The sequence below is a fragment of the Pipistrellus hanaki genome, assembly GCF_964339955.1.
Source record: "Pipistrellus hanaki genome assembly, chromosome: X".
NCBI classification, from domain to species: Eukaryota; Metazoa; Chordata; class Mammalia; order Chiroptera; family Vespertilionidae; genus Pipistrellus; species Pipistrellus hanaki.
In genome coordinates, this window is record NC_140524.1 from 1,958,761 (window position 1) to 1,986,099 (window position 27,339).

General features: G+C 44.9%; 1 protein-coding gene across 9 annotated transcripts in view; it reads left to right on the forward strand.

Moving 5' to 3' along the window:
• Window positions 1-27,035, forward strand: part of USP9X (ubiquitin specific peptidase 9 X-linked) — a 71,868-nt gene extending 44,833 nt beyond the window's left edge. For 6 of the 9 annotated variants that reach the window (XM_084870085.1, XM_084870083.1, XM_084870084.1 and 3 more), the window contains 22 exons: window positions 902-1,027; window positions 2,320-2,445; window positions 2,991-3,157; window positions 4,227-4,335; window positions 4,522-4,668; window positions 5,239-5,385; window positions 5,715-5,937; window positions 7,481-7,701; window positions 9,473-9,663; window positions 10,359-10,532; window positions 12,782-12,923; window positions 14,125-14,878; window positions 15,426-15,549; window positions 16,262-16,487; window positions 16,953-17,082; window positions 18,041-18,226; window positions 18,679-18,899; window positions 18,986-19,074; window positions 20,746-20,902; window positions 21,057-21,317; window positions 22,102-22,197; window positions 23,220-27,035. In XM_084870085.1, coding sequence (XP_084726211.1) covers window positions 902-1,027; window positions 2,320-2,445; window positions 2,991-3,157; window positions 4,227-4,335; window positions 4,522-4,668; window positions 5,239-5,385; window positions 5,715-5,937; window positions 7,481-7,701; window positions 9,473-9,663; window positions 10,359-10,532; window positions 12,782-12,923; window positions 14,125-14,878; window positions 15,426-15,549; window positions 16,262-16,487; window positions 16,953-17,082; window positions 18,041-18,226; window positions 18,679-18,899; window positions 18,986-19,074; window positions 20,746-20,902; window positions 21,057-21,317; window positions 22,102-22,197; window positions 23,220-23,357 — 4,155 coding nt within the window. In that variant the 3' untranslated portion in view covers window positions 23,358-27,035. The remainder of the gene's footprint in view (window positions 1-901; window positions 1,028-2,319; window positions 2,446-2,990; window positions 3,158-4,226; window positions 4,336-4,521; window positions 4,669-5,238; window positions 5,386-5,714; window positions 5,938-7,480; window positions 7,702-9,472; window positions 9,664-10,358; window positions 10,533-12,781; window positions 12,924-14,124; window positions 14,879-15,425; window positions 15,550-16,261; window positions 16,488-16,952; window positions 17,083-18,040; window positions 18,227-18,678; window positions 18,900-18,985; window positions 19,075-20,745; window positions 20,903-21,056; window positions 21,318-22,101; window positions 22,198-23,219) is intronic. The other 3 variants (XM_084870087.1, XM_084870090.1, XM_084870091.1) reach the window with 1 other exon arrangement.
• The last annotated feature ends 304 nt before the right edge of the window (window positions 27,036-27,339 follow it).

The following is a 27,339-nucleotide window of genomic DNA, read 5'->3' on the forward strand; positions in this document are numbered from 1 at the left end:
TTTTTTTTTTGAGTAGTTGCTGAAATAGAGATGAAATTATATATCCAGGATTTGTTTTCAAAATGCATCCTGGGCTGGGGAAGGGACAGAAAGCAAGGAAGGGTGGCAGTTAAACAATTGGGGTCCTTTATTAGTAATTTTTGGTGCTTGCCAATGGGCACATGGGCGTTCTTAATACTATTCTCTCCACATTTGTATATCTTAAAACGTTTTTGTCAGTCTTCCATGGCCTGAGTCCTGCATGTTTTTGGCCCGTGTGTGTGAGGCTGGGAAGCGTGGTTCTTGGTTAGCAAAAGCCCCCTCCGCGCGGGCCTGGCACTGGGCTCAGCGCGTCCCGGGAAGCAGCTCCGTGCTCCCCTCTCGCTGTCCCTTTGCGACATTGGTTCCGAACACGGGCTGTGTGCGCGCAGAGTGCATAGCGGTTCTTCACCTGTGGACCAGGGAGGGCAGCATGAACGGCAGGCAGAATTGCCTGAAAGGGACTCCTTAAAAGTAACCTTTTCTGTGGGTTTAAAAACATAGTTACTCCATTAAGTAAAACTCTGGTACCATTCATATTTTTGCACTTGATTTTTCTTGATTTTTCTCCTTTCCCAAGAAGAATTTGGTCACCGGCACAGGGGCAGGTCTGCCCGGGAGCAGCAGTCTCTCTAGTTAGGGTGGGGCCAGTACCACCTCACCCTAACCCTTACAGTGGTGCTGAGCCCAGAGCAGGGACATGAGCTGGATGGGTCGGGGGGGGGGGGCACTCTCACACCTAAGAGAAAGAAGAAGCCCCGCGGTTGGCACTGTGGGGTGCTGTCTGGAAGGAGGTCATCCCGAAGGAGTGTGATGGGCAGGAACGAGCGGGTGTGGTTACGGAGCGATCATTGGCTCCAAGGAAAACGGTCGCCTTTTCCAGGTCAACCAGGTCACACACGACCAGGCGGTGGTGCTGCAGAGCGCGCTGCAGAGCATCCCGAACCCGTCGTCCGAGTGCATGCTGCGGAACGTGTCCATCCGCCTGGCCCAGCAGATCTCCGACGAGGTGGGTGCTCGGCCTCTCAGGCTCTGGCCGCCTGGAGCGTCCATGGGGCGCTCTGCCTTCGCCCCTCCGTGCGCGTAGCGGGAACCCTTGTCACAGGTTAGGGCTTGCGTTTCCCCGGCCTGCTGGCTTTAGTCCCTCTCAGACGAGATCAAGTTCCCTTAACATAACTTTGGTCTACTAGCAATGCCCGTGCTTTCTGGGCGTGGTCCTCTGTGTGTACAGTGAGCAGCGTGCTTTTCCAGTTCGTAATTCACTGAATTTTTTTTTTCCATATATTTTTATTGATTTTTTACAGAGAGGAAGGGAGAGAAATAGAGAGTGAGAAACATCGATGAGAGAGAGAGAAACATGGATCAGCTGCCTTCTGCATACATCCCACTGGGGATGTGCCCGCAACCAAGGTACATGCCCTTGACCGGAATCAAACCCGGGAACCTTCAGTTTTCAGGCCGAAGCTCTATCCACTGAGCCAAACCAGCTGGGGCTCGCTGAGATTTTTTTTTTTTTAATTGACTTTATAGAGAGAGGGGTCGGGGGAGAAACATCCATGATGAGAGAGGATCATGGATCGGCTGCCTTCTGCACGCCCCACACTAGAGCCCAAAACCCGGGCATGTGCCCTGACCGGGAATCAAACTGACCTCCTAATTCCTAGGTCGACACTCAACCCCTGAGCCACACCGGCCGGGCTGTAATTCGGTGAATTTTGAGAAACGCCTCACAGGCACGTGATCCCATCACTTTTGGGATGCCCCTGTGCGGTCCGTTCTCCCTCCATCCCTGCCCCACGTGACCGCTGATCTTTTGTCACCGGACACTCGTTTTTTGTTTCTAGAATTTCACACATACAGAAGCAAATGCCATGTTCTTTTATGTCTGGCTGCTTTACGCTGTATAACGCCTGGAAACTGATCATGCGGGAACCATTAGTCCATCCCTGTTACTGTCGAGTGGCGTTCCCTGGTGGACATTGCACGTTGCGTTTGTCCATCCACTTGGCGAAGGCCGTCAGGATGGCTTCCCCTTTTTGGTCGTGAGGGAAGCTGCTGGGAACGTTCTGGAGTGTGGGTGTGAGCACAGGTTTTGTGTATCTCAGGTTAACAGCAAGGGAGGAATGGGGCCGTCCACAGTCTTTTTGCGGTTCTGGGGCACGTATGACAGGTGTACTGCGTGGCACCGCCAGGCCACGTGGAACCTGCACCACAGGACTCCTTCCAGAGGAGAAGCATGCCTGCTCTTTCCGTGCTTACTCTGCTCACTCACTCGCTGCTGTCGTCATTCCTGCCTTGCAGGCTTCGAGGTACATGCCCGACATCTGCGTGATCAGAGCCATTCAGAAAATCATCTGGGCCTCCGGGTGTGGCGCTCTGCAGCTGGTGTTCAGCCCGAATGAAGAAATCACGAAAATTTACGAGAAGGTAAGAGCTGGCACAGAAATCGCTCTCTCTTCAATGAGCGTTGTTCAATACTGAATTTGATGGCTTCCATCCTCACTGTTCTTCCCCATCACCTTTCTGTCCGGTGTAGATTTGAGCTTAGCTGGCCGTCAGTACCCTACCACACATATTGTAGGTTGTCAGACTTCCTTAGCAGTTCTCTAAGACAGATGCTTTAGAACAAGCTGGCGCTGCAGGTGAGCTAGAGGTGGGACTAGTCAGGCTCCTGGCTGCGGTGCAGGGTGGCTCTCCAGGAAGGAGTGGCTGCTGGTGCCAAAGAACCCGCTCCGAAGGTCTCCAGGAGCCTGGCGGGCGGAAGCAGGTGGTGGTGTGGTCAGCTGCTCCCTGGGAAGGAGACCCTGGAATTAGGCTCCGTTGTCCACCACAGTCCTTCCCATGCTATTCCGAGCTGCAGGTGGCAGCCCAGGCCAGTGGATTGCGGGGGGAGGGATGTGCTGCACCCTGGCTTGGAGCGGGGGATCTTTTCCTTAAACGTGTTTCTAGATGACTTCCCGCTGTTGTTTCAGTCCAATGTGGGCAATGAGCTGGACCTGGAAGACGAGCAGGTTTGCTGCGAAGCGTTGGAAGTGATGACGCTGTGTTTTGCCTTGATTCCCACGGCCTTAGACGCTCTGAGCAAAGAGAAGGCGTGGCAGACATTCATTATCGACTTGCTACTGCACTGTCACAGCAAGTGAGTGCCTTTCCGTTGTAAGAAGCTTGGTTTGGTGCACAGAGGTCATTTCTGGCGGCAGAATGTATCCCAGCAATCAAAACTGTCTTGTCTCTGTAGCATATTAACATCTCGGAAAAGGTTATTTAAACGTGTTTTGCTTACCCATATTTGTTTGGTTTTAGTCTCTGCAAAATGTCCAGTTCCCAAAGTGAAATTAATTTTTCTCTGATTTCAGAATTTTGTTTGACCTAACAGGTATATATTTTAGCCCATTTTAAAAATGTACTTTACAAGGTTTTAAGTTAAATAGAGCATTAGCCTCCCGTCTTGAATAACTAGCTACAGGGTGTGTGTGTTGGTTTTTTAAGAGAAGTTGTTAATTCAATAGGACATTCAGAAGGCAGGATTATAGTATGAACTTCTGTATTTTACACAAAGAATAAAAACCAATTATAAGTCCTCGTTTGCATTTGAAGAGTATTTAATCAGACTTTTTTTAGTATTTATTAATGAGCTCAGTACAGGTGTTTCCTATTCCCATTGTCCCCCTCCACCCAGAGCCCGTCCTACCCCAGGCCTTCCCCACCTTATTTCTCCCCCAGAAAATGGGCACTCCTGACTTCAATGAACATGGCTTCCACCAGAATCAACCCTCTGACTTGTAGGACCTTGTGGGGTTTCAAAACCCTCCCACCCCCCAGGAGGGTGCGTGCACGCAGCATACGTGCTGGGGTTCTTTACAGTGAGCTAGGCGATCCGGCCTCCGCTCACCGCGCAGCAGAGCTGCGTGAGGCTCTCTGTGGCGCATCTGGTACCTGGAGGAGTGTTTCTGGTCTTTGCCAGGGAACAGGTGTTAAAAGGCACCTCCAAACTCATCCGTGACAACTTGAGGTTACAGTTCTTAGCACACAGCCTAAATCCATGGATGTGTGTTGCCAGCTTAAGGGGTGTTATCTTGTATACTTGTATTTTCACTTTTTAATTTCTCTATCTCTCATCCCCACCCTCCCCGGGGAGACCAGGACTATATTTTGTGGGGTTTTCCTTCATGAGAGTCAAACACTAACCAGAAGCCTTTCTCTTGCAGGACCGTCCGCCAGGTGGCGCAGGAGCAGTTCTTCCTGATGTGCACCAGATGCTGCATGGGCCACCGGCCGCTGCTCTTCTTCATCACGCTGCTCTTCACCGTCCTGGGGGTGAGACTCTGTGCTTGTCCGTGGGGCGCATTCTTCACACGGGGGCTCCCAGGAAGTCGTGCTTTAGATTGCATTGCATTAGAGCGGTCTGCCCGAACAGTAAGATGGCTATTTCCCATACGATATTAGCCATCTGCTCCAGGTGAGTTTTTAAGAAGCGAATTCATATCTGCTTTCTTATTTCAGAGCACAGCCAGGGAGAGAGCCAAACACTCGGGTGACTACTTCACTCTCCTGAGGCACCTTTTGAATTACGCTTATAACAGTAACATTAATATACCCAATGCCGAGGTTCTTCTCAACAATGAAATCGATTGGCTGAAAAGAATTCGGGTAAGTTGCATTTCCCATATCGCTAAGTAGAGTAGTTTGTTAATAGCTTATAGTTTTGAGCATTTTGATTAAGTGAAAAACACTCAAGAGGAATAAAAAGGACTGACAAATGTACCCCGCATTGGTGGACGTTAGTAACTCGGTAACCACAGTACGGATGCATAGCTAGTTCTGTAAAGTGCTTTGTTTCACTTGAGACTTGGTAAGCAGATTTTCACCTTTCATTGTAGAATTGTGGGCCTTTTTACAAATATGATCTTTTTAAAGTATTCTTGATAAATCGGATAGGCTAGCACTTGATATAATTCTTGATCTTAAGACCTGATACTTCTTACTCAGAATTGTATGGGAATTTCTTTCTGAAGAGATTTGTAGCTTTTAGCCTTTGGTAGCTTCTAAAACGACTTCTAGAAAGTTCTGAAATGGCTTAGAATGTTCTGAAACGGCTTAGAATGGACAGGCGTGAAGGGCTTTCTGCATGTCTGTGCAGCCCTCTCTCGCTCTGGTTCCTCCCTCCCTTGCTGCCTCCCTTTCATAGGTTGAATGTTGGAGTTTTTTGTCTTTTGACAGGATGAGGTGAAGAGAACAGGTGACACAGGTGTTGAGGAGACGATCTTGGAAGGACACCTGGGGGTAACAAAGGAGTTGCTGGCCTTTCAAACCCCCGAGAAGAAGTATCACATCGGTTGTGAAAAGGGGGGTGCTAGCCTCATTAAAGTAAGTCCATTGTCTTGGTCCTGTTGCAGCCTTCTAAGTTTTGTATATAAGTAAAGTTTCCTAAAGTTAAATAAGCACTGATAGTTTTCCTCTTTGGAAAATCGGAATTTTTCACTTTGTCAGACTAAAATGAGACAGACTTGTGCATGGCTGTTCATTATAGTGCATAGTGTTACAAAGTGGGGTCTTTTTATTGGAAAATCCAAACAAGTTTTCTGGAGAGGTAATGAGGTCTTGCGTTCTGACAAGTGATGTAATCTACAACATAAATGTCTAATGACACAGATGCTACGTCATCGTAATCCGCCATATTCCTTTCTGCCTCATAGGAGCTAATTGACGACTTCATCTTCCCTGCATCCAATGTGTACCTGCAGTACATGAGGAACGGGGAGCTGCCCGCCGAGCAGGCCATCCCCGTCTGCAGCTCCCCGGCCACCATCAATGCTGGCTTTGAGCTACTGGTGGCACTGGCTGTGGGCTGCGTGAGGAATCTCAAGCAGATAGTAGAGTCTTTGACTGAAATGTATTACATTGGCACAGCAATAACTAGTAAGTATTACACAGTGTCGTGATAACAGAACTCAAATTCTGTTTTCCTGGTTTTGTAGTAACCATCTTCAATTCGGGCTCTTCTTTCAGCAGCTGGTTTAGTGTAACCTTTCTAGCAGGTGGATGTATAATTGAAGACCATGGCCAGTGAGGAGGGAGCCTTAATGTAAAAGTTGTCAAGTGTTTGTTAACTGCCTTCCTGCATGTAGTGTAACTACTGAGCAAAATCAACCCCATCTCCACCAAATCTGGAATAAAGCCCCAACTCCAGATGCTGTGTAGCCAAAGCCAGAGTTCAAACTTCAAGTCCAAATTTCATGCACTGGCAACGTCCAGGCCCTCACTTAGCAGCTCCTGGCTGCTGGGCCCATGTGGCGCTGAGGAAATCTGGTTTGGAAGGTTAGGAATGGAGAAGATAACCCTTTCCTGCGCTTTATCTCCTCGGTCCATGCTCCTGGGAAGCCGTGAAGTAGACTCCGAACTTACAGATACGGAGCTGGAGCTCAGAACGAAAGGGACCTAAAAAGCAGGAAGGAAAAATCAAACATGACAGAGGCCTTTTTTTTTTTCCCCTTAAGAGAAAACCACTATTTACAAAGTTTAAGAATATCTATTACAATAAATTTTTTTTAATATATTTTATTCATTTTCTTATAGAGAGGAAGGGGGAGAGAGAGAGAGCTAGAAACATCGATGAGAGAGAGACATCGACCAGCTGCCGCTTGCACACCCCCTACTGGGGATGTGCCTGCAACCAAGGTACATGCCCTTGACCGGAATCGAACCTGGGACCTTTCAGTCCGCAGACCAATGCTCTACCGCTGAGCCAAACCGGTTTTGGCTATTACAATAAATTTTTAAGAACATGTCATATTTTATATGTTAGACTTCAGAATAGAAGGTCATTTTAAATAACATTGTAGGAGATTCTGATGAAACTGACTGCTTTAAAGGTGTTAGATCAGTGGTCGGCAGAGTGTAGCTCTTCCACAAAATACCACATGCGGGCGCACACGTACAGTGCGATTGAAACTTCATAGCCCATGCGCAGAAGTCTGTTTCTGGCTCTCAAAAGAAATTTCAGTCGTACTGTTGATATTTGACTCTGTTGACTAATGAGTTTGCTGACCACTGGCTTAGACCTTTAGCTATTCTACCAGAAGCAGGGGTCCTTCTGTAATGTGTTGGTGTGCTTATATAGCCTTTAATGCCAGCATGCATTTGGAAGGCACTTTGAAAAACATACCAAAGTAGAAAGTTCATAATGACTAAACTATAAAGCTAAAAGTACAGGTAGCACTAGGGATTAGCATTGTACAATCTCGAGGCTGCTGAGGCTGCCATTAGAAGCAGCAGCGCCCGGTAAAGTGTGGGTTCACCGGTGGGGTGTACGAATCCCTGTTGAGGGCGAGGTGCGGGCTTAGAGCGCCCCTTCAGGCGGCTGTGGGAGTGGAGTTGTTGCTGATGTCAACTGCTCAGCTGAGAGCTGAAAGGGGAGAAAGTGATGTCCACACTAGACTAGAAGAGCCTCTTCTCTCCGCAGCCTGTGAGGCACTTACGGAGTGGGAGTACCTGCCCCCGGTTGGACCCCGCCCTCCCAAAGGATTTGTGGGGCTGAAGAATGCCGGCGCTACCTGCTACATGAACTCTGTGATCCAGCAGCTCTACATGATCCCCTCCATCCGGAACGGTATTCTGGCCATTGAAGGCACAGGTAGTGATGTAGATGATGATATGTCTGGGGATGAGAAGCAGGACAACGAGGTAAATGTTTTATTCTATTGGCCTTTTTTGTTTTCTGTTCCACGTTCTGATACCAAACACTGTTCTCTCTCAGGGGAGTGTTGTGCTCTCATTGGGCCTGATGGCAGATGTTGGGAAATAAAGATAGAATCTTCTAGCATGGGCTATCTATTGGACTTGAAACTAGTTCGTGTTTTAAAATATATTACTGATTTTTAGAGAGAGGGGAAGGGCTGGGGTAGAGAGAAACCTCGATGAGAGGTGAACATCATTAATTGCTTGCTTCCTGCTCGGCCCCTAAGCATCTTTGCCTTTTAGAAAAGCTTTATGGGGGTGCTTACACCGTCCCTGGTGAAGTTCAGACTCTAGTTCTGTAGTCTGTCACAACTCTGAGGTGCTGAGTTAAGCACGAGAGAGAGACTGTGCCCACAAGTAAAGAAGGCAGACAAGAGACGATACAATTTCAATAAGATGTCCTGCCTTTGTTCTCCGCAAAGGTGTGCCCTCGGCACTTCGCTCTGCTAGTTTGGGGTTTTATTGCATGTTTTTATCTGTGTTTATTGCCCTAGGCTGTAAATTCTGATGGGCAGGGACTAGATATTATCTGTTTCTCAGACAATTCTGCAGCCCCGGGTCTCTCTCCGTCTCTGAATTTGTCCCAGCTCCCTCACATAATTGGAATCATACCATATCTGTCTTTTTGTGACCGGCTTATTTTACATGACACGTTGTCCTCCAGGTTTATCCAGGCCAAAGCACGTGTCAATTTCCTTCCCCCTGAAGGCCGAACGATATCCCATGTGTGGATATGCCACGTTTTGTCTCAGTGGACATGGGTTGCTTCAGCTTTGGCTGTTGGGAATAATGTGCTATGAGCATGAGTGCACATGTGTCTCTCTCAGACTTTCCTCTCAGTTCTTGGGGTGTGTACCCAGAAGTAGAACTGATGGACACTGTGGGGATTGTATTTTAATTTTTAATCCTCATCCAAGGGTGTGTGTGTGTGTGTGTGTGTGTGTGTGTGTGTGGGTTGCCTCCAGTTAGAGCCCCAGCCAGGGGTTAAACCCACAACCTTTAGGTTTACAGGAGAGCACTCCAACAAGGCACCCGGCCAGGGTTCTGTTGTTAATTTTTTAAAGGAACTCTTTTTTCTTTTTTAATATACATTTTATTGATTTTTTTTTTTTTTTTTACAGAGAGGAAGGGAGAGAAATAGAGAGTTATAAACATCAATGATAGAGAAACATCAATCAGCTGCCTCCTGCACACCCCCCACTGAGGATGTGCCCGCAACCAAGGTACATGCCCTTGACCGGAATCGAACCTGGGACCCTTCAGTCCGCAGGCCGATGCTCTATCCACTGAGCCACACCGGTTAGGGCTAAAGGAACTCTTATTCACAATGGCTATACCATTTCACCTTCCCGCCAACTATGTACAAAGGTTCTAGTGTCTTTCACAAGCGTTATTTCATGCAATACAACAGCTACATGGAGAATGCGTTGCCCCCATGATTTATTTATACAGGTTACCTAGCTGATAGTGCTGAGCCTGCATGTATGTCCCATCTGAGTGCATCGCTACACTGTGGTATCAGCTGATTACCCACCTCTCCGGTACATAGCCGAACAACTCTTGTGAAATGTTGGAAATTAAAATTTACAATCTCAAAGTTATTTGGAAATAAAAAGTAGTCATACAGATCACTTGTTCACTAACTGGCATTTGTCTCGGTGTATTTGCGTATACTTGAAAGTTAAATGAGCTCACCAATGCTGTTTGTTGTTTCCAGAGCAATGTGGATCCCAGAGATGATGTATTTGGATATCCTCAGCAGTTTGAGGACAAACCAGCACTAAGTAAAACGGAGGATAGGAAGGAGTACAACATCGGTGTGCTCAGGCACCTGCAGGTTATCTTTGGCCACTTGGCTGCTTCCCGGCTGCAGTACTACGTGCCCCGAGGATTCTGGAAGCAGTTCCGGTAAGCCGCGGGCCGGTGGTGCTGGGGATGCCGCTTAAGCCTGTGCCCTCTCAAAACATTCAACTTCTCCGATAGATGTCGGAAGGCACTGTACGTGTCAGCAGTAGCAATATTCAAACTTCCTATTAGGTCTTTTGCTCGTGTCCTCAAAGGAGGAGGGAGGAAGTGTCATAGGAAAGGGCAGCAGCATTTAGTCTTTGAGAGATGGTACCGTTTTTTCTTTGTTTGGGGAAGTTCTCAGATTTATGGAAGTAGGGGAAATAGTACAAACCCTTACGTATGTGTCACCCTACTTCAGTTACCAACTCATGGCCAGGCTGTGTACTCCACATTCCCGTCTACTGCTTTCCAGATTGCTCTGAAGCAAATCTCATGCATAGTCCCATCCATAAATGTCAGTATGTGTCTCAGATGTCTTGAAAAATAACAACCGTAATTCTGTTGTCCTGTCTTTAAAATACCCTTGTCTCATAATTGTTTATTACTATATTTTAAAAAGCAGGACACTAAAGTCCATATACCAAAATTCTGCTATGACTCCACTATTGGGGGGGGCGGGGAGGTTGCCCTTGCAATTATTTGTTGAAGGAAAAAAATAGTCATTTACTATGTAAAGGTTTCCACCCTTGAGAAATACATTGCATATATTGTTCTGGGAGTGTCATATTACATCTTCTATTCCATTCATTTTTTAGGCTTTGGGGCGAGCCTGTTAACCTGCGTGAGCAACATGACGCTTTAGAATTTTTTAATTCTCTGGTGGATAGTTTAGATGAAGCTTTGAAAGCCTTAGGACATCCCGCTATGCTAAGTAAAGTTTTAGGAGGTTCCTTTGCTGATCAGAAGATTTGCCAAGGCTGCCCACATAGGTAAGTGGTAATTATTACATGGTTTAAGTTTATGTTGTGCTGTTTATTTACTAACAAAAGTAAAATTTTCAGTAGTTATGTGGAGTATGCCACTGGTGACTAAATATCTCTGGCTGGATGAATTATATACTGTGCATACCTCACTACTTTGGGAGTTCTTTTGTTTGTTTTCATAAAATAACTAGAGGCCCGGTGCATGAAATTCATGCACAGGCAGGGTTCCTAGGCCTGGCTGGCTGTCAGGGCCTTCCTTTGTTCCACTCTATCCCCTGGTGGTCAGCACACATCAGCGAGCAGTAGAACTCCCGGTCAAACTCCTTCGGGGACAGTCTGCCTATTACCCTTTTAGATAGATAGATAATTTGCTTCTTTTTACTGTATAATCTCTTGCTATTTCATACTCTTACATTTTATGTATGGTTATTTTTGAGGAAATAAAATCATTTTCCATACTGATGCAGATATTACTTATAAATTTGTCCTTCGTTTTAGAATTATAATATTGTAAATACAATGACTTTACAAGATGACAGAAATAGAGCACTATTTCCTATACAAATGAAATACTGACTTTTAAAATAGCATTGATTATAATCATTATCCTTAAGGTATGTTTTCCACAAGGAATATAGTAAGAGTTGACTAAACAAATTGGCTTTTTTTACTTAAAAGGGAAATTGTTTGATCAGGACTTTCTGAAAATAGTTCAATAACTATTAAAAATTTGTTACTGATAATGTTTATACCTATTACATGGAAATTTTGTTTTGGAATCTATCAGTGTTGGTTTGAAATTGTTTTTGCCAAAATATCACAGTATTTTCCACAAGCCCAAGCTGCATTCCATGTGGTCATGGGTGGTGTGTGTGTATGGTTGGTGGGCTGCTTCACTTTGGAGTAGAGAGCAATGCTTGTGGTGAGTAATACTGTGTGAATGAGAGGTGCGTTAGGTTAAGGCATTCAGATCAGGGTATGTCGTTGTCGCGTAGCCTGCACAGTTTGTGGTCCTTTTGAAAGACGTGTTATGCCCAGTCAGTATGGCTCAGGGATTGAGCGTCAACCTATGAACCTGGAGGTCACAGGTTCGTTCCCGGTCAGGGCACATGCCTGGGTTGCAGGCTCCATCCCCAGTGTGGGTATGTGCAGGAGGCAGCCCATCCATGATTCTCTCTCGTTGATGTTTCCCTCTTCCTCTCCCTTCCAGTCTAAAATAAATACCATAAAAATACTTAAAAAATAAAAGACTTGTTACATTAGGTGGACAATAAAATTCTCATTTTCACATCTTTTTTTAAATTCTTTATTGTTGAAAGTATTACATACGTCTCCTTTTTCCCCATTGACTTCTCCCTGCCCACCCTCCGCACATGCCCTCACCCCCCCATTGTCTGTGTCCATTGGTTATGCTTATATGCATGCATACAAATCTTTTGGTTGATCTCTCACCCTCCTCCCCCCCCCCGAATTTTGACAGTCTGTTTGATGCTTTTATGTCTCTAGATCTATTTTTGTTCATCCGTTTATGTTGTTGATACTTGTTTTTAATTGCTGATAAAATAGCCAACTTTTTTGTATATTTTTATTGATTTCAAAGAGGAAGGTAGAGAGAAACATCCATCATGAGAGAGAATCAATCGTTGATGGGCTGCCTCCTGTATGCCACAACCTGGGATCACATCTGGGGCCCTTCAGTCTACAGGCCGACACTATCCACTGAGCCGAACTGGCTAGGGCCAGATAGCCAGCTCTTCAGTTATATCTTCCTGTTAGTCCTTGATTTGTTTTAGACGGTTTTCCATTTTATTGGGAAATGGCTGGTTTCCTGTAAAAGGCCGGCGGTAAAATAAATATTGCAGGCTTTTGGGGGCTGAGGGCTCTGAGGCAACTACTCGACGCTGTTGTTCTGGTTGAAGCAGCCAGGCAGTAGGTCAAGGCAGGTGTGTTCCAGTAAAACGTGACAAACAGGCACAGGGCCCCATTTGACCAGTCGCCCACACACAGCCTGTTACCCCTGCGCTAGACAAAGCCCTAAGCCAGAACGGGGGCGCTCATGTGACCTGGCCTGTGACAAGAACAAGACTAGTTCTGTTGGGGGGCAGGCTTTTAACTTGAGGGTCTTAGTAAGATCGTGCTCTCGACTTCTCCACAAAGCCACGGTTTCATGGTGTAGAATACTGCAAATGCCCGCGACTAAATGTTTAGTAGACTGAGGAATAACTCCTTTTTGATCTTTTTTTAAATATCTTTAGATACGAGTGTGAAGAATCTTTTACGACTTTGAATGTAGACATTCGAAATCACCAAAATCTTCTTGATTCTTTGGAACAATATGTCAAAGGAGATTTATTAGAAGGTGCAAATGCATATCATTGTGAGAAATGCAATAAGAAGGTATGAATTGTCTCGTTTATCTTAATTATGACTACATTTAATGGATTTGGAAGAAGTTGACGTTTGTTCTTAAAATTCACCTTCATTTCTACCCTGCTTTGTAGTGGTAGCAGAGGCAGTTGAGATGGTAACTGATTGAAAGGTCAGGGAATGAAGATGGAGAGAAAGTTGCCTGGGAGGGTAGGGAACACAGGTGAGTGAGGTAACAGTGAATCATTTTAGCAGCCATAACAGCTTAGTATCACATGTTCTTGACTGAAACACAGACATGTTTCATTTATAATCAGCCAACCTGCTACTGAAATCCTCGGAGCTATAGAGTCGTTGAACCTCTCAATTCTTCTCTCACGTCCAGAGTTACTTGTCAAGACCAAGGAGTTTGCTAAAGCCATGAATTCCTTCCTTTAGCCACGTCAGGTTTCTTCTACCACTTGGGTCAGATTTTTAGGCCCACCTGATGGTTTTTATCTATGGGCAGCTGGCATCTTCTTGGGAGAGACGATTCAGACAGAAGTAATGTGTATTTGGGTGGGCTCCCAAACCCTCTCACACAGAACTCACCTGGGTTGGGTTACACACCACTTAGGCGGGTGTCAAAGTCCAGAGGGTGCGATGGTGAGTTGTGAGGCCCTACTGCCTGCCTCCCACAGCTCTGAAATTTGAAGCAAGTTACTGATCTCTGTGCTGCTCCTGACCTTCATCCTTACGGTGCAGTAGCACCTGCCCGAGAGGGCTGTGAGGATTGAATATGTTACTTCGGGGCTGCACTTAGCATGTTATTTGGTACCTGGTTACCCAATAAATATTTGCTGCTATTACTGGATTTCTTCATTTTGCTCACAGAAAACTACACCTCCATTAGATTAGCAGTAGTTATCAAACAAGTGATGATGGTTTAATGACCTTGTGAAAACCATGCAGTGGGTAATTTTTAATTACTAATTCTTGTACTTTCTAATAAATAGCATTAGTTATTTCCATACTAGTTTTAGTTAATATTTTTTAAAATATCAACTATGACAGAATTAACTTGTGTTCCTTGTGTGTTTGTTGACACATAATTTCAAACTAGTCTTAACAGAACTTACCAGTGTCACCTCAATTAATTTAATTAAAAAAGAATAACACAATTTTAAAGTCTCTTTTGCTATGGATTGATTATAAGAAAGTGGCAACTAGTAATTTGGTCTGTTTATTTCAGGTTGATACTGTAAAACGCCTGCTAATTAAAAAATTACCTCCTGTTCTTGCTATTCAACTGAAACGATTCGACTATGACTGGGAAAGAGAGTGTGCGATCAAATTCAATGATTACTTTGAGTTTCCCCGAGAGCTGGACATGGAGCCTTACACGGTGGCAGGCGTCGCCAAGCTGGAGGGGGATAGCGTGACCCCCGAGAGCCAGCTAATCCAGCAGAACGAGCAGTCCGAGAGCGAGGCAGCGGGCAGCACCAAGTACAGGCTGGTGGGCGTGCTGGTGCACAGCGGGCAGGCGAGCGGCGGCCACTATTACTCCTACATCATCCAGAGGAACGGCGTGGACGGTGAGAGGAACCGCTGGTATAAGTTCGACGACGGCGACGTGACAGAGTGTAAAATGGATGACGATGAAGAAATGAAAAACCAGTGCTTCGGGGGAGAGTACATGGGAGAAGTGTTCGATCACATGATGAAGCGCATGTCATACAGGCGCCAGAAGAGGTGGTGGAATGCCTACATCCTCTTCTATGAGCGACTGGACACCATAGACCAAGGCGATGAGTTGGTGAGATACATATCCGAGCTGGCCGTCACCAGCAGGCCCCGTCAGATCGTCATGCCCTCGGCCATCGAGAGAAGCGTGCGCAAGCAGAACGTGCAGTTCATGCATAACCGGATGCAGTACAGCTTGGAGTATTTCCAGTTCATGAAAAAATTGCTTACGTGTAATGGTGTTTACTTAAACCCTCCTCCCGGTAAGTGCCAAAGCATGCAGCTGCTTCATGACAAAGCATGGTCCTCCTCTCCTGGCAGGGTTTCTCCAGAGGCGTCAGCGTGTTTGGTTTTCACATTTGGTGGTTTGTACTCTTATTTCAGAAGACTTCTCTTTAAGAACGGGAGCTTTTGTTTATTATAACGGTCGGTTTTTTATTTGAGCATTAGTTTGGAATGTGCTTTAGAGAACTAAGAATTATTTCATGTCCTAGCCAGTTTGGCTCAGTGGATTGAGCATTGGCCTGTGAACTGAAGGGTCCAGGGTTTGATTCTGGTCAAGGGTTGCAGGCTCAATCCCCAGTAGAGGGCATGCAGGAGGCAGCCGATCCGTGGTTCTCATCGATGTTTCTATCTCTCCATCTCCCTTCCTCTCTGAAGTCAATTAAATATATTTAAATATATATAAATATATATATATGAATTATTTAATGAGTAAACTTTTGAGGAATGGTGGGAATGTATGCTTGTTTGAAAATGGGTTTGAATATAGAAATTGGTCTGATTTTTCTGTCTATGTTTTATTTATAGGGCAAGATCACCTGTTGCCTGAAGCAGAAGAAATCACCATGATTAGTATTCAACTTGCTGCTAGGTTCCTCTTCACCACGGGGTTTCATACCAAGAAAGTAGTCCGTGGCTCGGCCAGTGATTGGTATGGATTTTCCATATGGCAATGGATTTTCCTTCCTATTCTACTAGCATTTAGTTTGGTTCTTTTAATTTTTTTTCCCAAACCATAATAATCTTGTTTCAGATTGGAATACAGAATTTAAAATCTCTTGGTAGCAATAGTGAGAGAAAGCACACTGAAGTAATTATTTAATAATAAACATGGCCTTTATTACTAAAAGGCAGGCTTCTGCTTCTACTGTTTTGTATCGTCTTTGACATCCCCTGTACAAAAGATTACAGGATGATAATTAAAAATCTGAACTTTAGATCAGGAAATAATGCATTTTAGCTTTCCTATATTAAATAATGCCATAGATGAAAAGGGTAAAGAACGAGCTTTCTGTGTTTCTAATTCTGACAGTGTAAAGGCCATTATAATGCGTTAATTTAACGATTTTTACTTACCAGTGGTAAGATGGTTAAGGGTGGGGCAGGTGCTGTTTTACCATCGTGAACCTAGCAAGAGTTTGGTAATAGACCTATAGAGAAAAACATACAAGATTTTGTCTGTTCTGTCTCTTTGTGAGAATAGACCAAGTCATAGTACTCATCTGTCATTTCAGTACTAGTACCAGCAGCACCCTCCAGCAGTAAGAGGTTTTTGGGTTTTAGTTGATTCAGAGAGACCCACCCTGTACTATGTGAAACATGTTCCTGAATTGCTGTTCATAGACTTTTTTTTCTTACATCAGGTATGATGCACTGTGTATTCTCCTTCGTCACAGCAAGAATGTGCGCTTTTGGTTTGCTCACAACGTCCTTTTCAATGTTTCCAATCGCTTCTCTGAATACCTCTTGGAATGCCCCAGTGCGGAAGTGAGGGGCGCGTTTGCAAAGCTGATCGTTTTCATCGCACACTTCTCCTTGCAAGATGGCCCGTGCCCTTCGCCTTTTGCGTCTCCCGGACCTTCTAGTCAGGTAATTGCTCGGGGTTTTTGGTTACAAATAAATTCTGTTTCCTGGGAGTTGAAGTCACATATATGTGCCTCACATATTTACCTAATGTACACGTGTGCACACACCATACAACGTGATGTCTGTGGGTTCCATTTAAAGGAGTTCACAGCAATGAATAGTGATTATTGGCTCTTGAAAATTTCCCATTTTCTCTGTTGAATCATTTGCATGCGGTGACTTAATTATACACTTACCGTTAAATAGACTTTTTAAAAAGTAGAATAGTATGAAGGCTCTATTATGAAATCTACCTTGGCTCTTCATTCCCTTTTCCAACAAGCAACCCTTTCTAATCACTTTGTCATCAGTCCTTCCAGAAACTTGCCTGTATTCAACATACACATGTGTGTTCCTTTTTCATGTGAATTGAAGTGTGTTATGCCTGCACCTGTTTCTGAAGAGCCGCTGATGTGTTCTCCTCCGCAGGCTTATGACAACCTGAGCCTCAGCGATCACCTGCTGAGAGCGGTGCTGAACCTCCTGAGGAGGGAGGTCTCGGAGCACGGGCGCCATCTGCAGCAGTATTTCAACCTGTTCGTGATGTATGCCAATTTAGGTAAGAACTGGGTTTCCGTAATGCCGGTTAGTGTATTCAGTGGTGGAGTCATTGAAGTCGAGTGGAAGACATAACCTGGTGTGAAATAGTGTTCCGTAGACGCTGGTATGAATTTAATGTGAAACTCCTTTCACTGCCCTTTTCACCTTGTGCTGTAGCTCTGCACGTGTCTTACCTCTGCAGCAGACACAGGTCAGAGTCTCTGTCTCAATCGGATTGTTCTCCCGAAGCGGCGGTGCCAGATCTGTCTGGTTTTTTAAATGCTGATTCCTAGTCTCACCCCATCCCAACCAACTGAATCAGAACTCTCAAGGCCAGCCCAAGGCACCCCCATTTTTAAAAGGTCCCCAGGTTGTATGTTCTCACCAAGTTGGGTGAAGGACTGACTTTACATAAGTTTTTGTTGAAGTAAAGTCACTTACAGTTAAGAATAATATGAATATTCACTTAAATGGCCTTGTTGTTAATGCTATTACTTCTGTGTAACAACACTCGTAGTAACCTGCTCCTCCCTCACCTGGTCATTTCCTTCCCGTGATCCTGTAATTCTTGGCCTGGCAGAACGCCTTACTGGGGGCAGGCTGGGGGGAGTCAGTGGGGAAAGGGGGGCGGTATATGTAATACTTTCATCAGTAAAGAATTATTTTAAAGAAAGACATTAAAAAGAAAGTATGCTGTTCTATCTCACACTTACTGTTTTGACAGTGTTCAGTCTTTGGTGTTTGTTGAATGAAATAGATGGGTACTTGGTGTGATTGGCATGTTATGGTCACTGTTGAACCATCTTAATACTTTTTAGATTCAATACAACTCAGTAGATTTTCTGTGCTGGTTAAATAATTCTCTAATCACAAAAGTTATAGAAAAATACTTCAGATGCCTACTTTATTATTGAAACCTGTACCGTCTCAATTAATTCCTCTCATATAATTCTTCTCTGTCTCCCTCTTCCTTGTAGGTGTGGCTGAGAAGACACAGCTTCTGAAACTGAGTGTGCCTGCCACCTTTATGCTTGTGTCTCTGGACGAAGGCCCAGGGCCTCCCATCAAATACCAGTATGCTGAGCTGGGCAAGCTGTACTCAGTAGTGTCACAGCTGATCCGCTGTTGCAATGTCTCGTCCAGAATGCAGTCCTCAATCAATGGTAAGTCAAATGCTCTGGTCCTCACAGTGGTTCCGAAATTCTGCTGGGCATGCGCAGTACCCAGTTAAAGTAATTCTGCCCTAACTGGTTCGGCTCAGAGGATAGAGCATCGGCCCGAAGAATGAAGGGTCCTGGGTTCAATTTTGATCCAGGGCATGGCTCCACCCCCAGCCCTGATTGGGGGGCGTACAGGAGACAGCCGAAGGATGACTCATCATTGATTCTATGTCCCTCTCCCTTTCCCTTCCTTTCCAAAATCAATAAAAATGTTTCTTTAAAAAGAATCCTTCTATTAAAAAATTAAATAAATAAATATGAAACGAGACCGAAGGTTTATGCTGTTTTTTCTAAAATAGAAGTTTAAAAGCCCATAAGCTGTTTTGTATGCTGGCAGCTCTGTACTGTTGTGAAGGAGCTATTGGTTTTTCATTGATGGCACATCTGTATTCTAGGTAATCCTCCTCTTCCCAACCCTTTTGGTGATCCCAATTTATCACAGCCTATAATGCCAATTCAGCAGAATGTGGCAGACATTTTATTTGTGAGGACAAGCTACGTGAAGAAAATCATTGAGGATTGCAGTAACTCGGAGGAAACCGTCAAACTGCTTCGTTTTTGCTGCTGGGAGAATCCTCAGTTCTCATCTACTGTCCTCAGTGAACTTCTGTGGCAGGTTAAAGAAAAATCAACATTCCTATATCGATCATTTGGTTGGTTGTCCTTCCGATAAGGTGCTCACTGTGTCTGGCCTGCTTTCAGGTTGCGTACTCCTACACTTATGAGCTGCGGCCCTATTTGGACCTGCTTCTGCAGATCTTGCTGATTGAGGACTCCTGGCAGACGCACAGGTAGGCGCCTTGTGTCTTAAACAGAAACTTAAGAACCAACAAGAAGTTTTTCTCATAGCTTTATTTGATTTTCACTCCCTCCTCTTATTGCCCAAATTGCATGCTTAACATAGTAACATTTTTCTCTTCTAAATTAAGGAAAACTAGAATAGGCTTTTGGTAAATATTTTCATTTTATTAATGCCCCAGGGCCTAGGCTTTTTTTAGAATTAGATTACATTTTTGAGTTGGTCACATGAGATAACATTTGCTTGTGTAAAAATAGTTGTGCCTTGGCTGGGTAGCTTGGTGGTTGGAGCATCATCCTGTACACCAAAAGGTTGCGGGTTCGATCCCCAGCTGGGCTGTATATGGGAGCCAACCAGTTGCTGTTTCTCTTTCTCCTCCTCTCGTCCACTGTCTCTAAAACGTCAATGGGAAAATATCCTCCCGTGAGGATTAACAAAAATATTAAGTAAAATTCACCATAATGGCTTTTAGTACATTCACATGTTGCGCAACCATTACCACTGTCTAATTCCAGAATATTTACATCACTCTAAACGGAAACCCCATACCACACATCCTCTGGAAACGACCAGCCTACTGCCTCTCTGGACTTTCCTATTCAGAGAATGCTCAGGGTTTGCCAGGACACTTCAAATAAGTGGAGTCACAATTGTCCTTCTGTGACCACTTACCTCCTTAGCGTGATGTTTGCAAGTTCATCTGTGTTAGAGCACACATCAGTGCTTTATTGCTTTGCTGAACAGTAATCCACTGTGGATATACCACGTTTTGTCTACTGGCACGTGGGGTTTGAACACAAAAGAAACAAGGCACATTCTTGCCCCACAATCGTTTTTTTAAAGTTTGTTTCATTTATTTTTTACATATTTTTATTGATTTCTGAGAGGGAGAGAGATAGAAACATGAATGATGGAAGAGAATCATTGATTGGCTGCCTTCTGCACACTCCCTTCTGGGGATTAAGCTGCAAGATGTGCATGTGCCCTTGACTGCAATCGAACCCGGGACCCTTCAGTGTGCAGGCCAACGCTCTAGCCACAGCCAAACCACCTAAGGCCACACCCGTTTTTTAAATTGCTCATGGAGGACCAGAACAATAAATCATTGACTGCACGTTCTGTTGTAGTTTGGCAGGCGTTGAAATGAAATCATCCTTGGCCAGGCAGCCCAGTTGTATTGCTGGGGAAAATTGTTTTGCCTGCCACATATTCTCATTATTAGAATTCAAGTAAATTCTGGATTTCCAAAGTATGTCACTGTGCCGAGTCCCCGGATTGTAACTTACCTTTGGAAATGCAGTTTTAGAAAAGGAACTGATGGAGCAAGTTCTTAAGTACTTAGTTGTTATAAACTTTAATTTTAAAAGTTTGTATTACTCTGTCACTTCTGGTCGTGTATTTTCATTCCATACCTAGCAAAATCATTTTGGAATTGTTAATAAATTGGTAAGAGCCTCACTACTAGGCAGCTATATGGCCTTGAGCAAGCTATTTAACCTCTGCCCCTTTTCTCATCTATCCAAGGGATTGGTAGCTACCTACTATCTAGCACTGGAGTACATGACTGCGTCAAAGATACTGAGTGGCACGTAGTAGGCACTCAATAAATGTTAGCTGCTATCTGATTTTAGACGTTTTTATTTTCTATCTGGTTCTCTTTCAGAATTCATAATGCACTTAAAGGAATCCCAGATGACCGAGATGGGCTGTTTGACACAATCCAGCGCTCTAAGAATCACTATCAGAAGAGAGCGTACCAGTGCATAAAGTGCATGGTGGCTCTCTTTAGCAATTGTCCTGTTGCTTACCAGATTTTGCAGGTGAGGATTTTCTCTTACAATTTTGTAGAACTCTGAGTCAGAATGAAGGAGTCTGTTTTAAAAGATCAGAATCATGAGAATTTGGAGTCGTCGTCTTTAAGTTCACTTTGAAAAGGATCTCAAAACCTTTGGCATAAATCGTTTTCTTTTGAAGGGCAATGGCGATCTGAAAAGAAAGTGGACCTGGGCAGTGGAGTGGCTCGGAGATGAGCTCGAAAGACGACCGTACACTGGCAACCCTCAGTACACGTATAACAACTGGTCCCCTCCGGTGCAAAGCAATGAGACCTCAAATGGTTATTTCTTGGAGAGATCGCATAGTGCTAGGATGACCCTTGCAAAAGCTTGTGAACTCTGTCCAGAGGAGGTAAACAAAGCCACCAGTGTGCAGCAGATAGGAATGGAAGAAACCAAAGTAATTCTTTACTTCATAGGCTAGTGTTTATGTGTTAATAATGTGGAAATATGATGTTGGGGTCTTGGCTTCCGTGCTTACTACGTGTGGTCTTAAGTAATTGAAAGCGTGCCTTCTTGAGAAATTTCTATAAAATTGCCTGAAATGTAGTAATTCTAAGAGAATCCAAATCAGGAATTTTTTTTAATTGTTTTAATTTGTTTATCTGCAGTAAAAGAAAAATTGTTAGTGGGTCAGTTTTATCAATATTTTAATTGTTTATTTTAAACTAGAAGCCTGGTGCATGAAAATTCATGCACTGGAGGGGGGTCCCTCAGCATGGCCTCTCCCCTCTCACAGTCCAGGAGCCCTCAGGGTGGGAGGCAACCCGGTGATGGGGGGTGGGGGGCAGGTGACACCCCATCACACCTCCGTTGCTGCCACTGCTGGCAGCACAAGCCTTGGGCAGCCACCATCCAAGGCTTGCTGCACCTCAGGCTGGCACTGGGGGGCTGAGGGGACTGGGGGGACTGGGGGACTCTGGAGGCAGGCGCGTGGGGAGGGCCCGGGCATGCCACACTCCTGCCGCCCAGGCGGGGCTGAGGGGACTGGGCGCCGCCATCTTGTGGCTGTGGACACTGCCATCTTTGAGGGTGTGGCAGTCTATCGGCTGTGGGCTCCATGATCTTTGTGGGGGTGTAACAGCAATAAACATATCCCCTCTTTATTAGATAGGATAGAAAAAAGGTTAAAATAAACGTGAGTTTGCCTGTGTGATTCTTTGTCTTTAAATCTCTAACACTAGGAGCCAGATGACCAAGACGCGCCAGATGAGCATGAGTCGCCTCCCCCTGAAGATGCCCCGCTGTACCCCCACTCCCCTGGATCTCAGTATCAACAGGTACATGGGCGTCGGGGGGTTTTATCCCTGGGAATTAAGTCTTATGCATATTTAAAGGATGGCTTCTTTTTTGTTGTAACGCAAGTAGAAGAGGGATTATCTAGACGAGCTTTGGGGGCGTGATCAGATGGGGCCTGGTTGGAGGAAGGTGAGATGGGGAGTCTTTCTGGTCAGCTAGTGCCCCTCTTACTAGGAGGGAAACCTGGCAAATGGCGATAATTTGTGTCAACATAAACTGAGTACTGTACAAAGGATTATGACAACATCTGTTAGGCTTAGTCTGCAAATGGATTGTGAGGACGTTAAGATGTAGGATTTCTTGGTTATTTAGCCTAACAAGACCGTGAAAGTGGTTGGGGGGAAATCAAGGATTTATCAGCTCCATCAATTTCCTGTAAAATCAATAACTAAATAAAGTTAGGATGAAGAAACTTTCAAAGTGAGAGTTCTTCCTAAAACCCAGTGTGATCAGTTCAGGCCTATGGAGGCAGCAAAGCCCCTGGTGGGCCCCGCCGCCCAGAGCTGCCCATTCGGCTTTTGGTGAGTTCCCAAGAGCCACCTTTCCGATCCCGCTGAGGCGTTCTTCCCCACGTGTCAGGGGGAAGCACGTTATATGGTTAGAGATTGCATGTTAGGCTTTCCATGATACTAACTAGAGAAAGCTATCAGAAAAGTCGGCGCAGCCTGGCTGGCGGGAAAGGGCAGAAAAGGGGCGGGTTCGGTGGAGCATGTGGGCGCCTGGAGGCAGCAGAATAGGTTGCTCTGGCTCCCAGGTGATTCTCTGTGACCGGGAGCAGTGGTGAGCTGGGTCCCTTGGCTGTCAGCTGGGGGTGTGACACTGAAGATCACTTAGGCACCGGCCTGCGCTGCCTGGGGCTTTGGGTTTGCATTTAGGCTTTTCTCTTCCGGCCACTATTTCCTCCCCAGTGGAGGCCACGCCTCTCTCTTCTCTGGGGAGTCCCAGGGATCCCAGAAGTGTTGACATGCCCACCAACTTAAGCCTGTGTCCTCTCTCCTCGCAGAACAACCACGTGCACGGACAGCCGTACACCGGCCCCGCGGCGCATCACATGAACAACCCGCAGCGAGCTGGCCAGCGAGCACAAGAAAACTACGAGGGCAGCGAAGACGTGTCCCCGCCGCAGACGAAGGATCAGTGAAACGCACACGCCTAACTGGTTCCATCAAGACTGTGCACCCAGGCCTTACAGTCCAACCTTTTTCTGTGTCTGGCTAATATTTAAAACTAAAAAAAAAAAATACAAAAAACAAAAAAAAAACCAACAACAAAAAAAAACTATTCCTAATCAACATGGAGTGGAAAGTTTATTCACTGTCTTATCTGCAGAAACTTGCTGTCCATATATAACCCGCCTGCAGTGGAAAGTGTATAGTGTTTTGTAATAAATGGCCTGATGCTAATGTGTAAATGGCAAAGGTGTATATAGTATATTAATGTTTGACTGTTAATTCTTGAGCAAGAAACTTTTTTCTTGATGAGACTCGCAAATCTGCAAAAGCGACAGAGTTCATTTTCCCGTTCTCCCCGTGCGCTCGGCGGCCAGCGCTGTGCCTGGCAGCCGGCCAGCCCCTTCACCAAAACACCATAACCGACAGCAGCCCAGCAGCCCGTCCGTGTCCCCGCACCCGTGGGTCCCGTTCCTTCTCCGCCATCGGAGTCGGGCTCGTTCTGGGAGCGGGGGGCTGCCGGCCTGGAGATGACTTGGTCGATGTGGCACGTTGGTGAGGTAGCCTTGTTTCTAGCTCTTTTTCGTTGCCTTTTCACTCGGATCTTAGTTCATCCTTTCAAAGCTGTAGTTCCGCTGTGACATTTAGCATGGCTTCCCACAGGTTAGTGTAGCCAGTGAGGACAAATCACCAGGACGGTGCTGTCCCAGGCGACAGCCGTCCCAGACGCTCAGCTTTTCTTTCTCCGCCTAGAACATAACCCTGCAAACAAGGGAGAACCGGGCCACCAGGCGGTTTTCGGTTAGTTTCACACGTTGCTTACACCTGATGGACAGTTCTATCTTTGGGTGGGATAGAGAGACAAGTGTCAGTGATGGGAATTTTAAAACATTTAAGACAAATATGCAAAACTTCGCTATGTCAGGATGCTCGGAGCCTAATAGAAGACTGTATTTGGTGTGCTTGTTTTGTTTCTTTGGTAGAGCTTATTAGGTGTGTCTTCTCGAACTTTCCTTCTGGATCGCAGTGAAGCGGAAGTCCCCAGCCCCACAGAGCTTGGTGCCGCTGCACCGAGGCATCCGGTTGAGTTTGCTCAGCCAGTTTTACTTGAAAGCAAGAATCGTCCTGGTTCCTTTTCCCTGACCCCAGAAGGTTTCACGTTTGAAGCAGGGTCTGATGAAGGAGGACTACTGGTTAGTTGCCGTCATTGAGGTCTGGTGATTTCCGAATAAACACTGACTGAAAGATCAGAAACGCATCGGTTATACTGTATGGGAAAGAGCTGGTAACTTGAATCTGTAAGTTTTGGGAACCTGTCTAGAAACCAAACACCCCTGCACACACATGCCGTCCCCCCGACTCAATATGTTGAAATGTTTTGCTGTTTTGTTTTGTAGAAATTATTTTGCTCAGTTCACAAATAGAGTTTGATTTCAAAGAGCTTTTTGTCTTGGTGTGGTGGTGTTTCTGTCCTTTTTTCCTGAAGGACTGCACATGGAAGTGAGCTCTGCACAGCCGCCCCCGTCCCCTGGGGTCCTGTGCACGGGGAGGGCTGGCCTCGGCCCTTCGCTGAGGGTTTAGGGAACGGGACCTGCCCCGGGACAGCTCCCAACAATCAATCTTGTACTTTTTGTATGTTTTTTATATACATGTGTATTTAACGAGCACAAGCTTGGTTGTACTTTTTAAAGTTCAGTTAACAGGAAACTTGTCAAAAGGCTGTGGTTGGAACGGAGCGAAGCAGAGACAGCATTGTGGTCAGAGGGGAGTGTTTCAGAGGGAGCTTTGGTATCTTGCATTTCTCTGCAGTCCATCTGCGCTTCCAGGGTTTCTGTGACACTAGGGAATTTTGACACCAGATAGATCCTGTTTTCTACCTTAAATATATTACATCTGAACGTTCCGTTTGATGGGAGCTGTTTACTACTCCATTTGGTAATTTCTCCTTTAAAAGCTCCTCACTTCCAAGCTTCCTTAGCAATAGGTCCACCTGATCCAGACAAGTGGCCTCATGACACACCATCTCGCCATCCAGGGGCAACTGGCGTTCCCTACTTCTAACAGATGCACTTCCTTTAGCGACTTGAATGGCTTGGCGTTCTAGAAGGCTGTGGATTTTCTCCTTGGAGGGCGTTCCAACCGTGGTTGCTTTCCGTGTACAGGCCCCTGTGCCAGGTGAGGCTGTGACTCCGTCTTGTCTTCCCTCCATTTGAGGAAGAGTGGTCTGTGTTGTGACCAGGGTCAAGGGTAAATGAACAGAGTTATTTTTGTTTGTTTGTTTGTTTGTTTGTGCAGATTATTTTCTATATTTAACTCTTAAACAAGCATTAATGTATAACCGGAAATTTTAAGATGCATGTTATTGTAAGAGCAACGTAGTGGTGATTTTGAGATCTTTTTCTGAACATAAATGGCACATTTTAAACTTCAAGTCTTCGAAGTGCCTAAAGATTATTTATTCCTCAACTGATTTCTTGAGCCATATATATATTTCCTACTTTCAATGTTTGTTGCGGAATCGCTAGTCTTCCTTTCGAAGAAGTATCCCCAGAATTCTAAATGGCATGATTCCTTTCTAGAAGACGGTAGAAGCTGTTGACATAAAGACTGAAGATACTTTCACTGTTCATCTGTGGGCCAGGGCGTTGCCCTGTTGGACCGAAGTGTTTTAGTGCACACCTTGGCGACAACCATATTGCTGCTGTTTCTAAGCCCTCCACCAAGAAATTTCCATGTTCAGCATCCTAGAGGCAGAAATAACACAATCCTATTTGGGGTTTTGTCTTTTTGTTGATTTTTCTCAGTAATAATTTCCCAACCTTGTGTCTTTTAGCTCTTATGTATACAAATTTAGAATTATTAAAATGTTTTATATTTTTTCATGGTTAACTTTTATTAGCGAATAACAACTACTTAAGTATTTAATCCTTGTAGTGGTTCAAAAGATGAGGGTCCTTTTTTTATTTGCATTACCTTTCTAAACGAAAGCAGCAGTCTGAATATTTCAGATAACTCCAAAAAGAGTTCCTTTCAAGTGTTTTTGAGTATTTTTCCAGCTTACGTTCTCCCAAGAACTCTGCTGAATTTTGTGGTTCATTTGGTGGATATCCTGCCTTATTTAGAATTGTAACTGGATAAGAAAATTGCCTTTTCATTCATTATAAGTGCCCGATTTTGGTCTCTAGTTTGAAGGTACCTACATACTGCCTAGTGAATAGAACACGCCCTCCCCCGCCCCCAGTTTTGTGTTAGCGGGAAAACCATTCAGTACTGGTTCATAGTAAGGCTCAACCGGCATTGGTCCCACACCGATGGGAGTGTTCAGAGTTCGGAAAGTTTTGGGTGTGATTCGCTGCAGAAATGCTTGATGTATTACCTTGCTGCCGATTGTATTTCTGACGATTGGTTTGTTTGCAAAATGTAGCACTTCTCCTCCAAACTTAGAGGTGTGAGAAAAAAGGGGGAAAGATACATCATGTTTTAAACTTGGAAATCAGTGAAATGTTTTTATTTTGAAACCCAGATTCCCAAAAGGAAATTTCACCACCAGATCACACACTTCTCAGCCTTTTTCAAGCCGAGACTGACTGAAGATTGTCCACAGGTCTAAGATTTAGCACATATACAAAAATAAAACTTTATAAATTAAACGTCGGCTTTCCCTTTGATTTATTGAAATAAGAATTCTAAATGGAAGGTAAATTAGAGGTGTGATCGATTTGAACAGGATTTATAAAGGGAAGTGTTGGTAATCCCACCCTCACTGTATATTCAAAGCATATTCACATCTAAGTTCAAAAATGGAGTTATGTAATTGCTGACAACTGTTTCTTCTAAAATCAAGATTCAGCAAACACTTTGGTGTTTAAAAGTTCCTCGAAATAATGAGCAACGAAGCAGGGCACATGTTTTCATGGGAGTTAAGTGAAAGTTGTGCTGCCCGTGTGGCTCAGT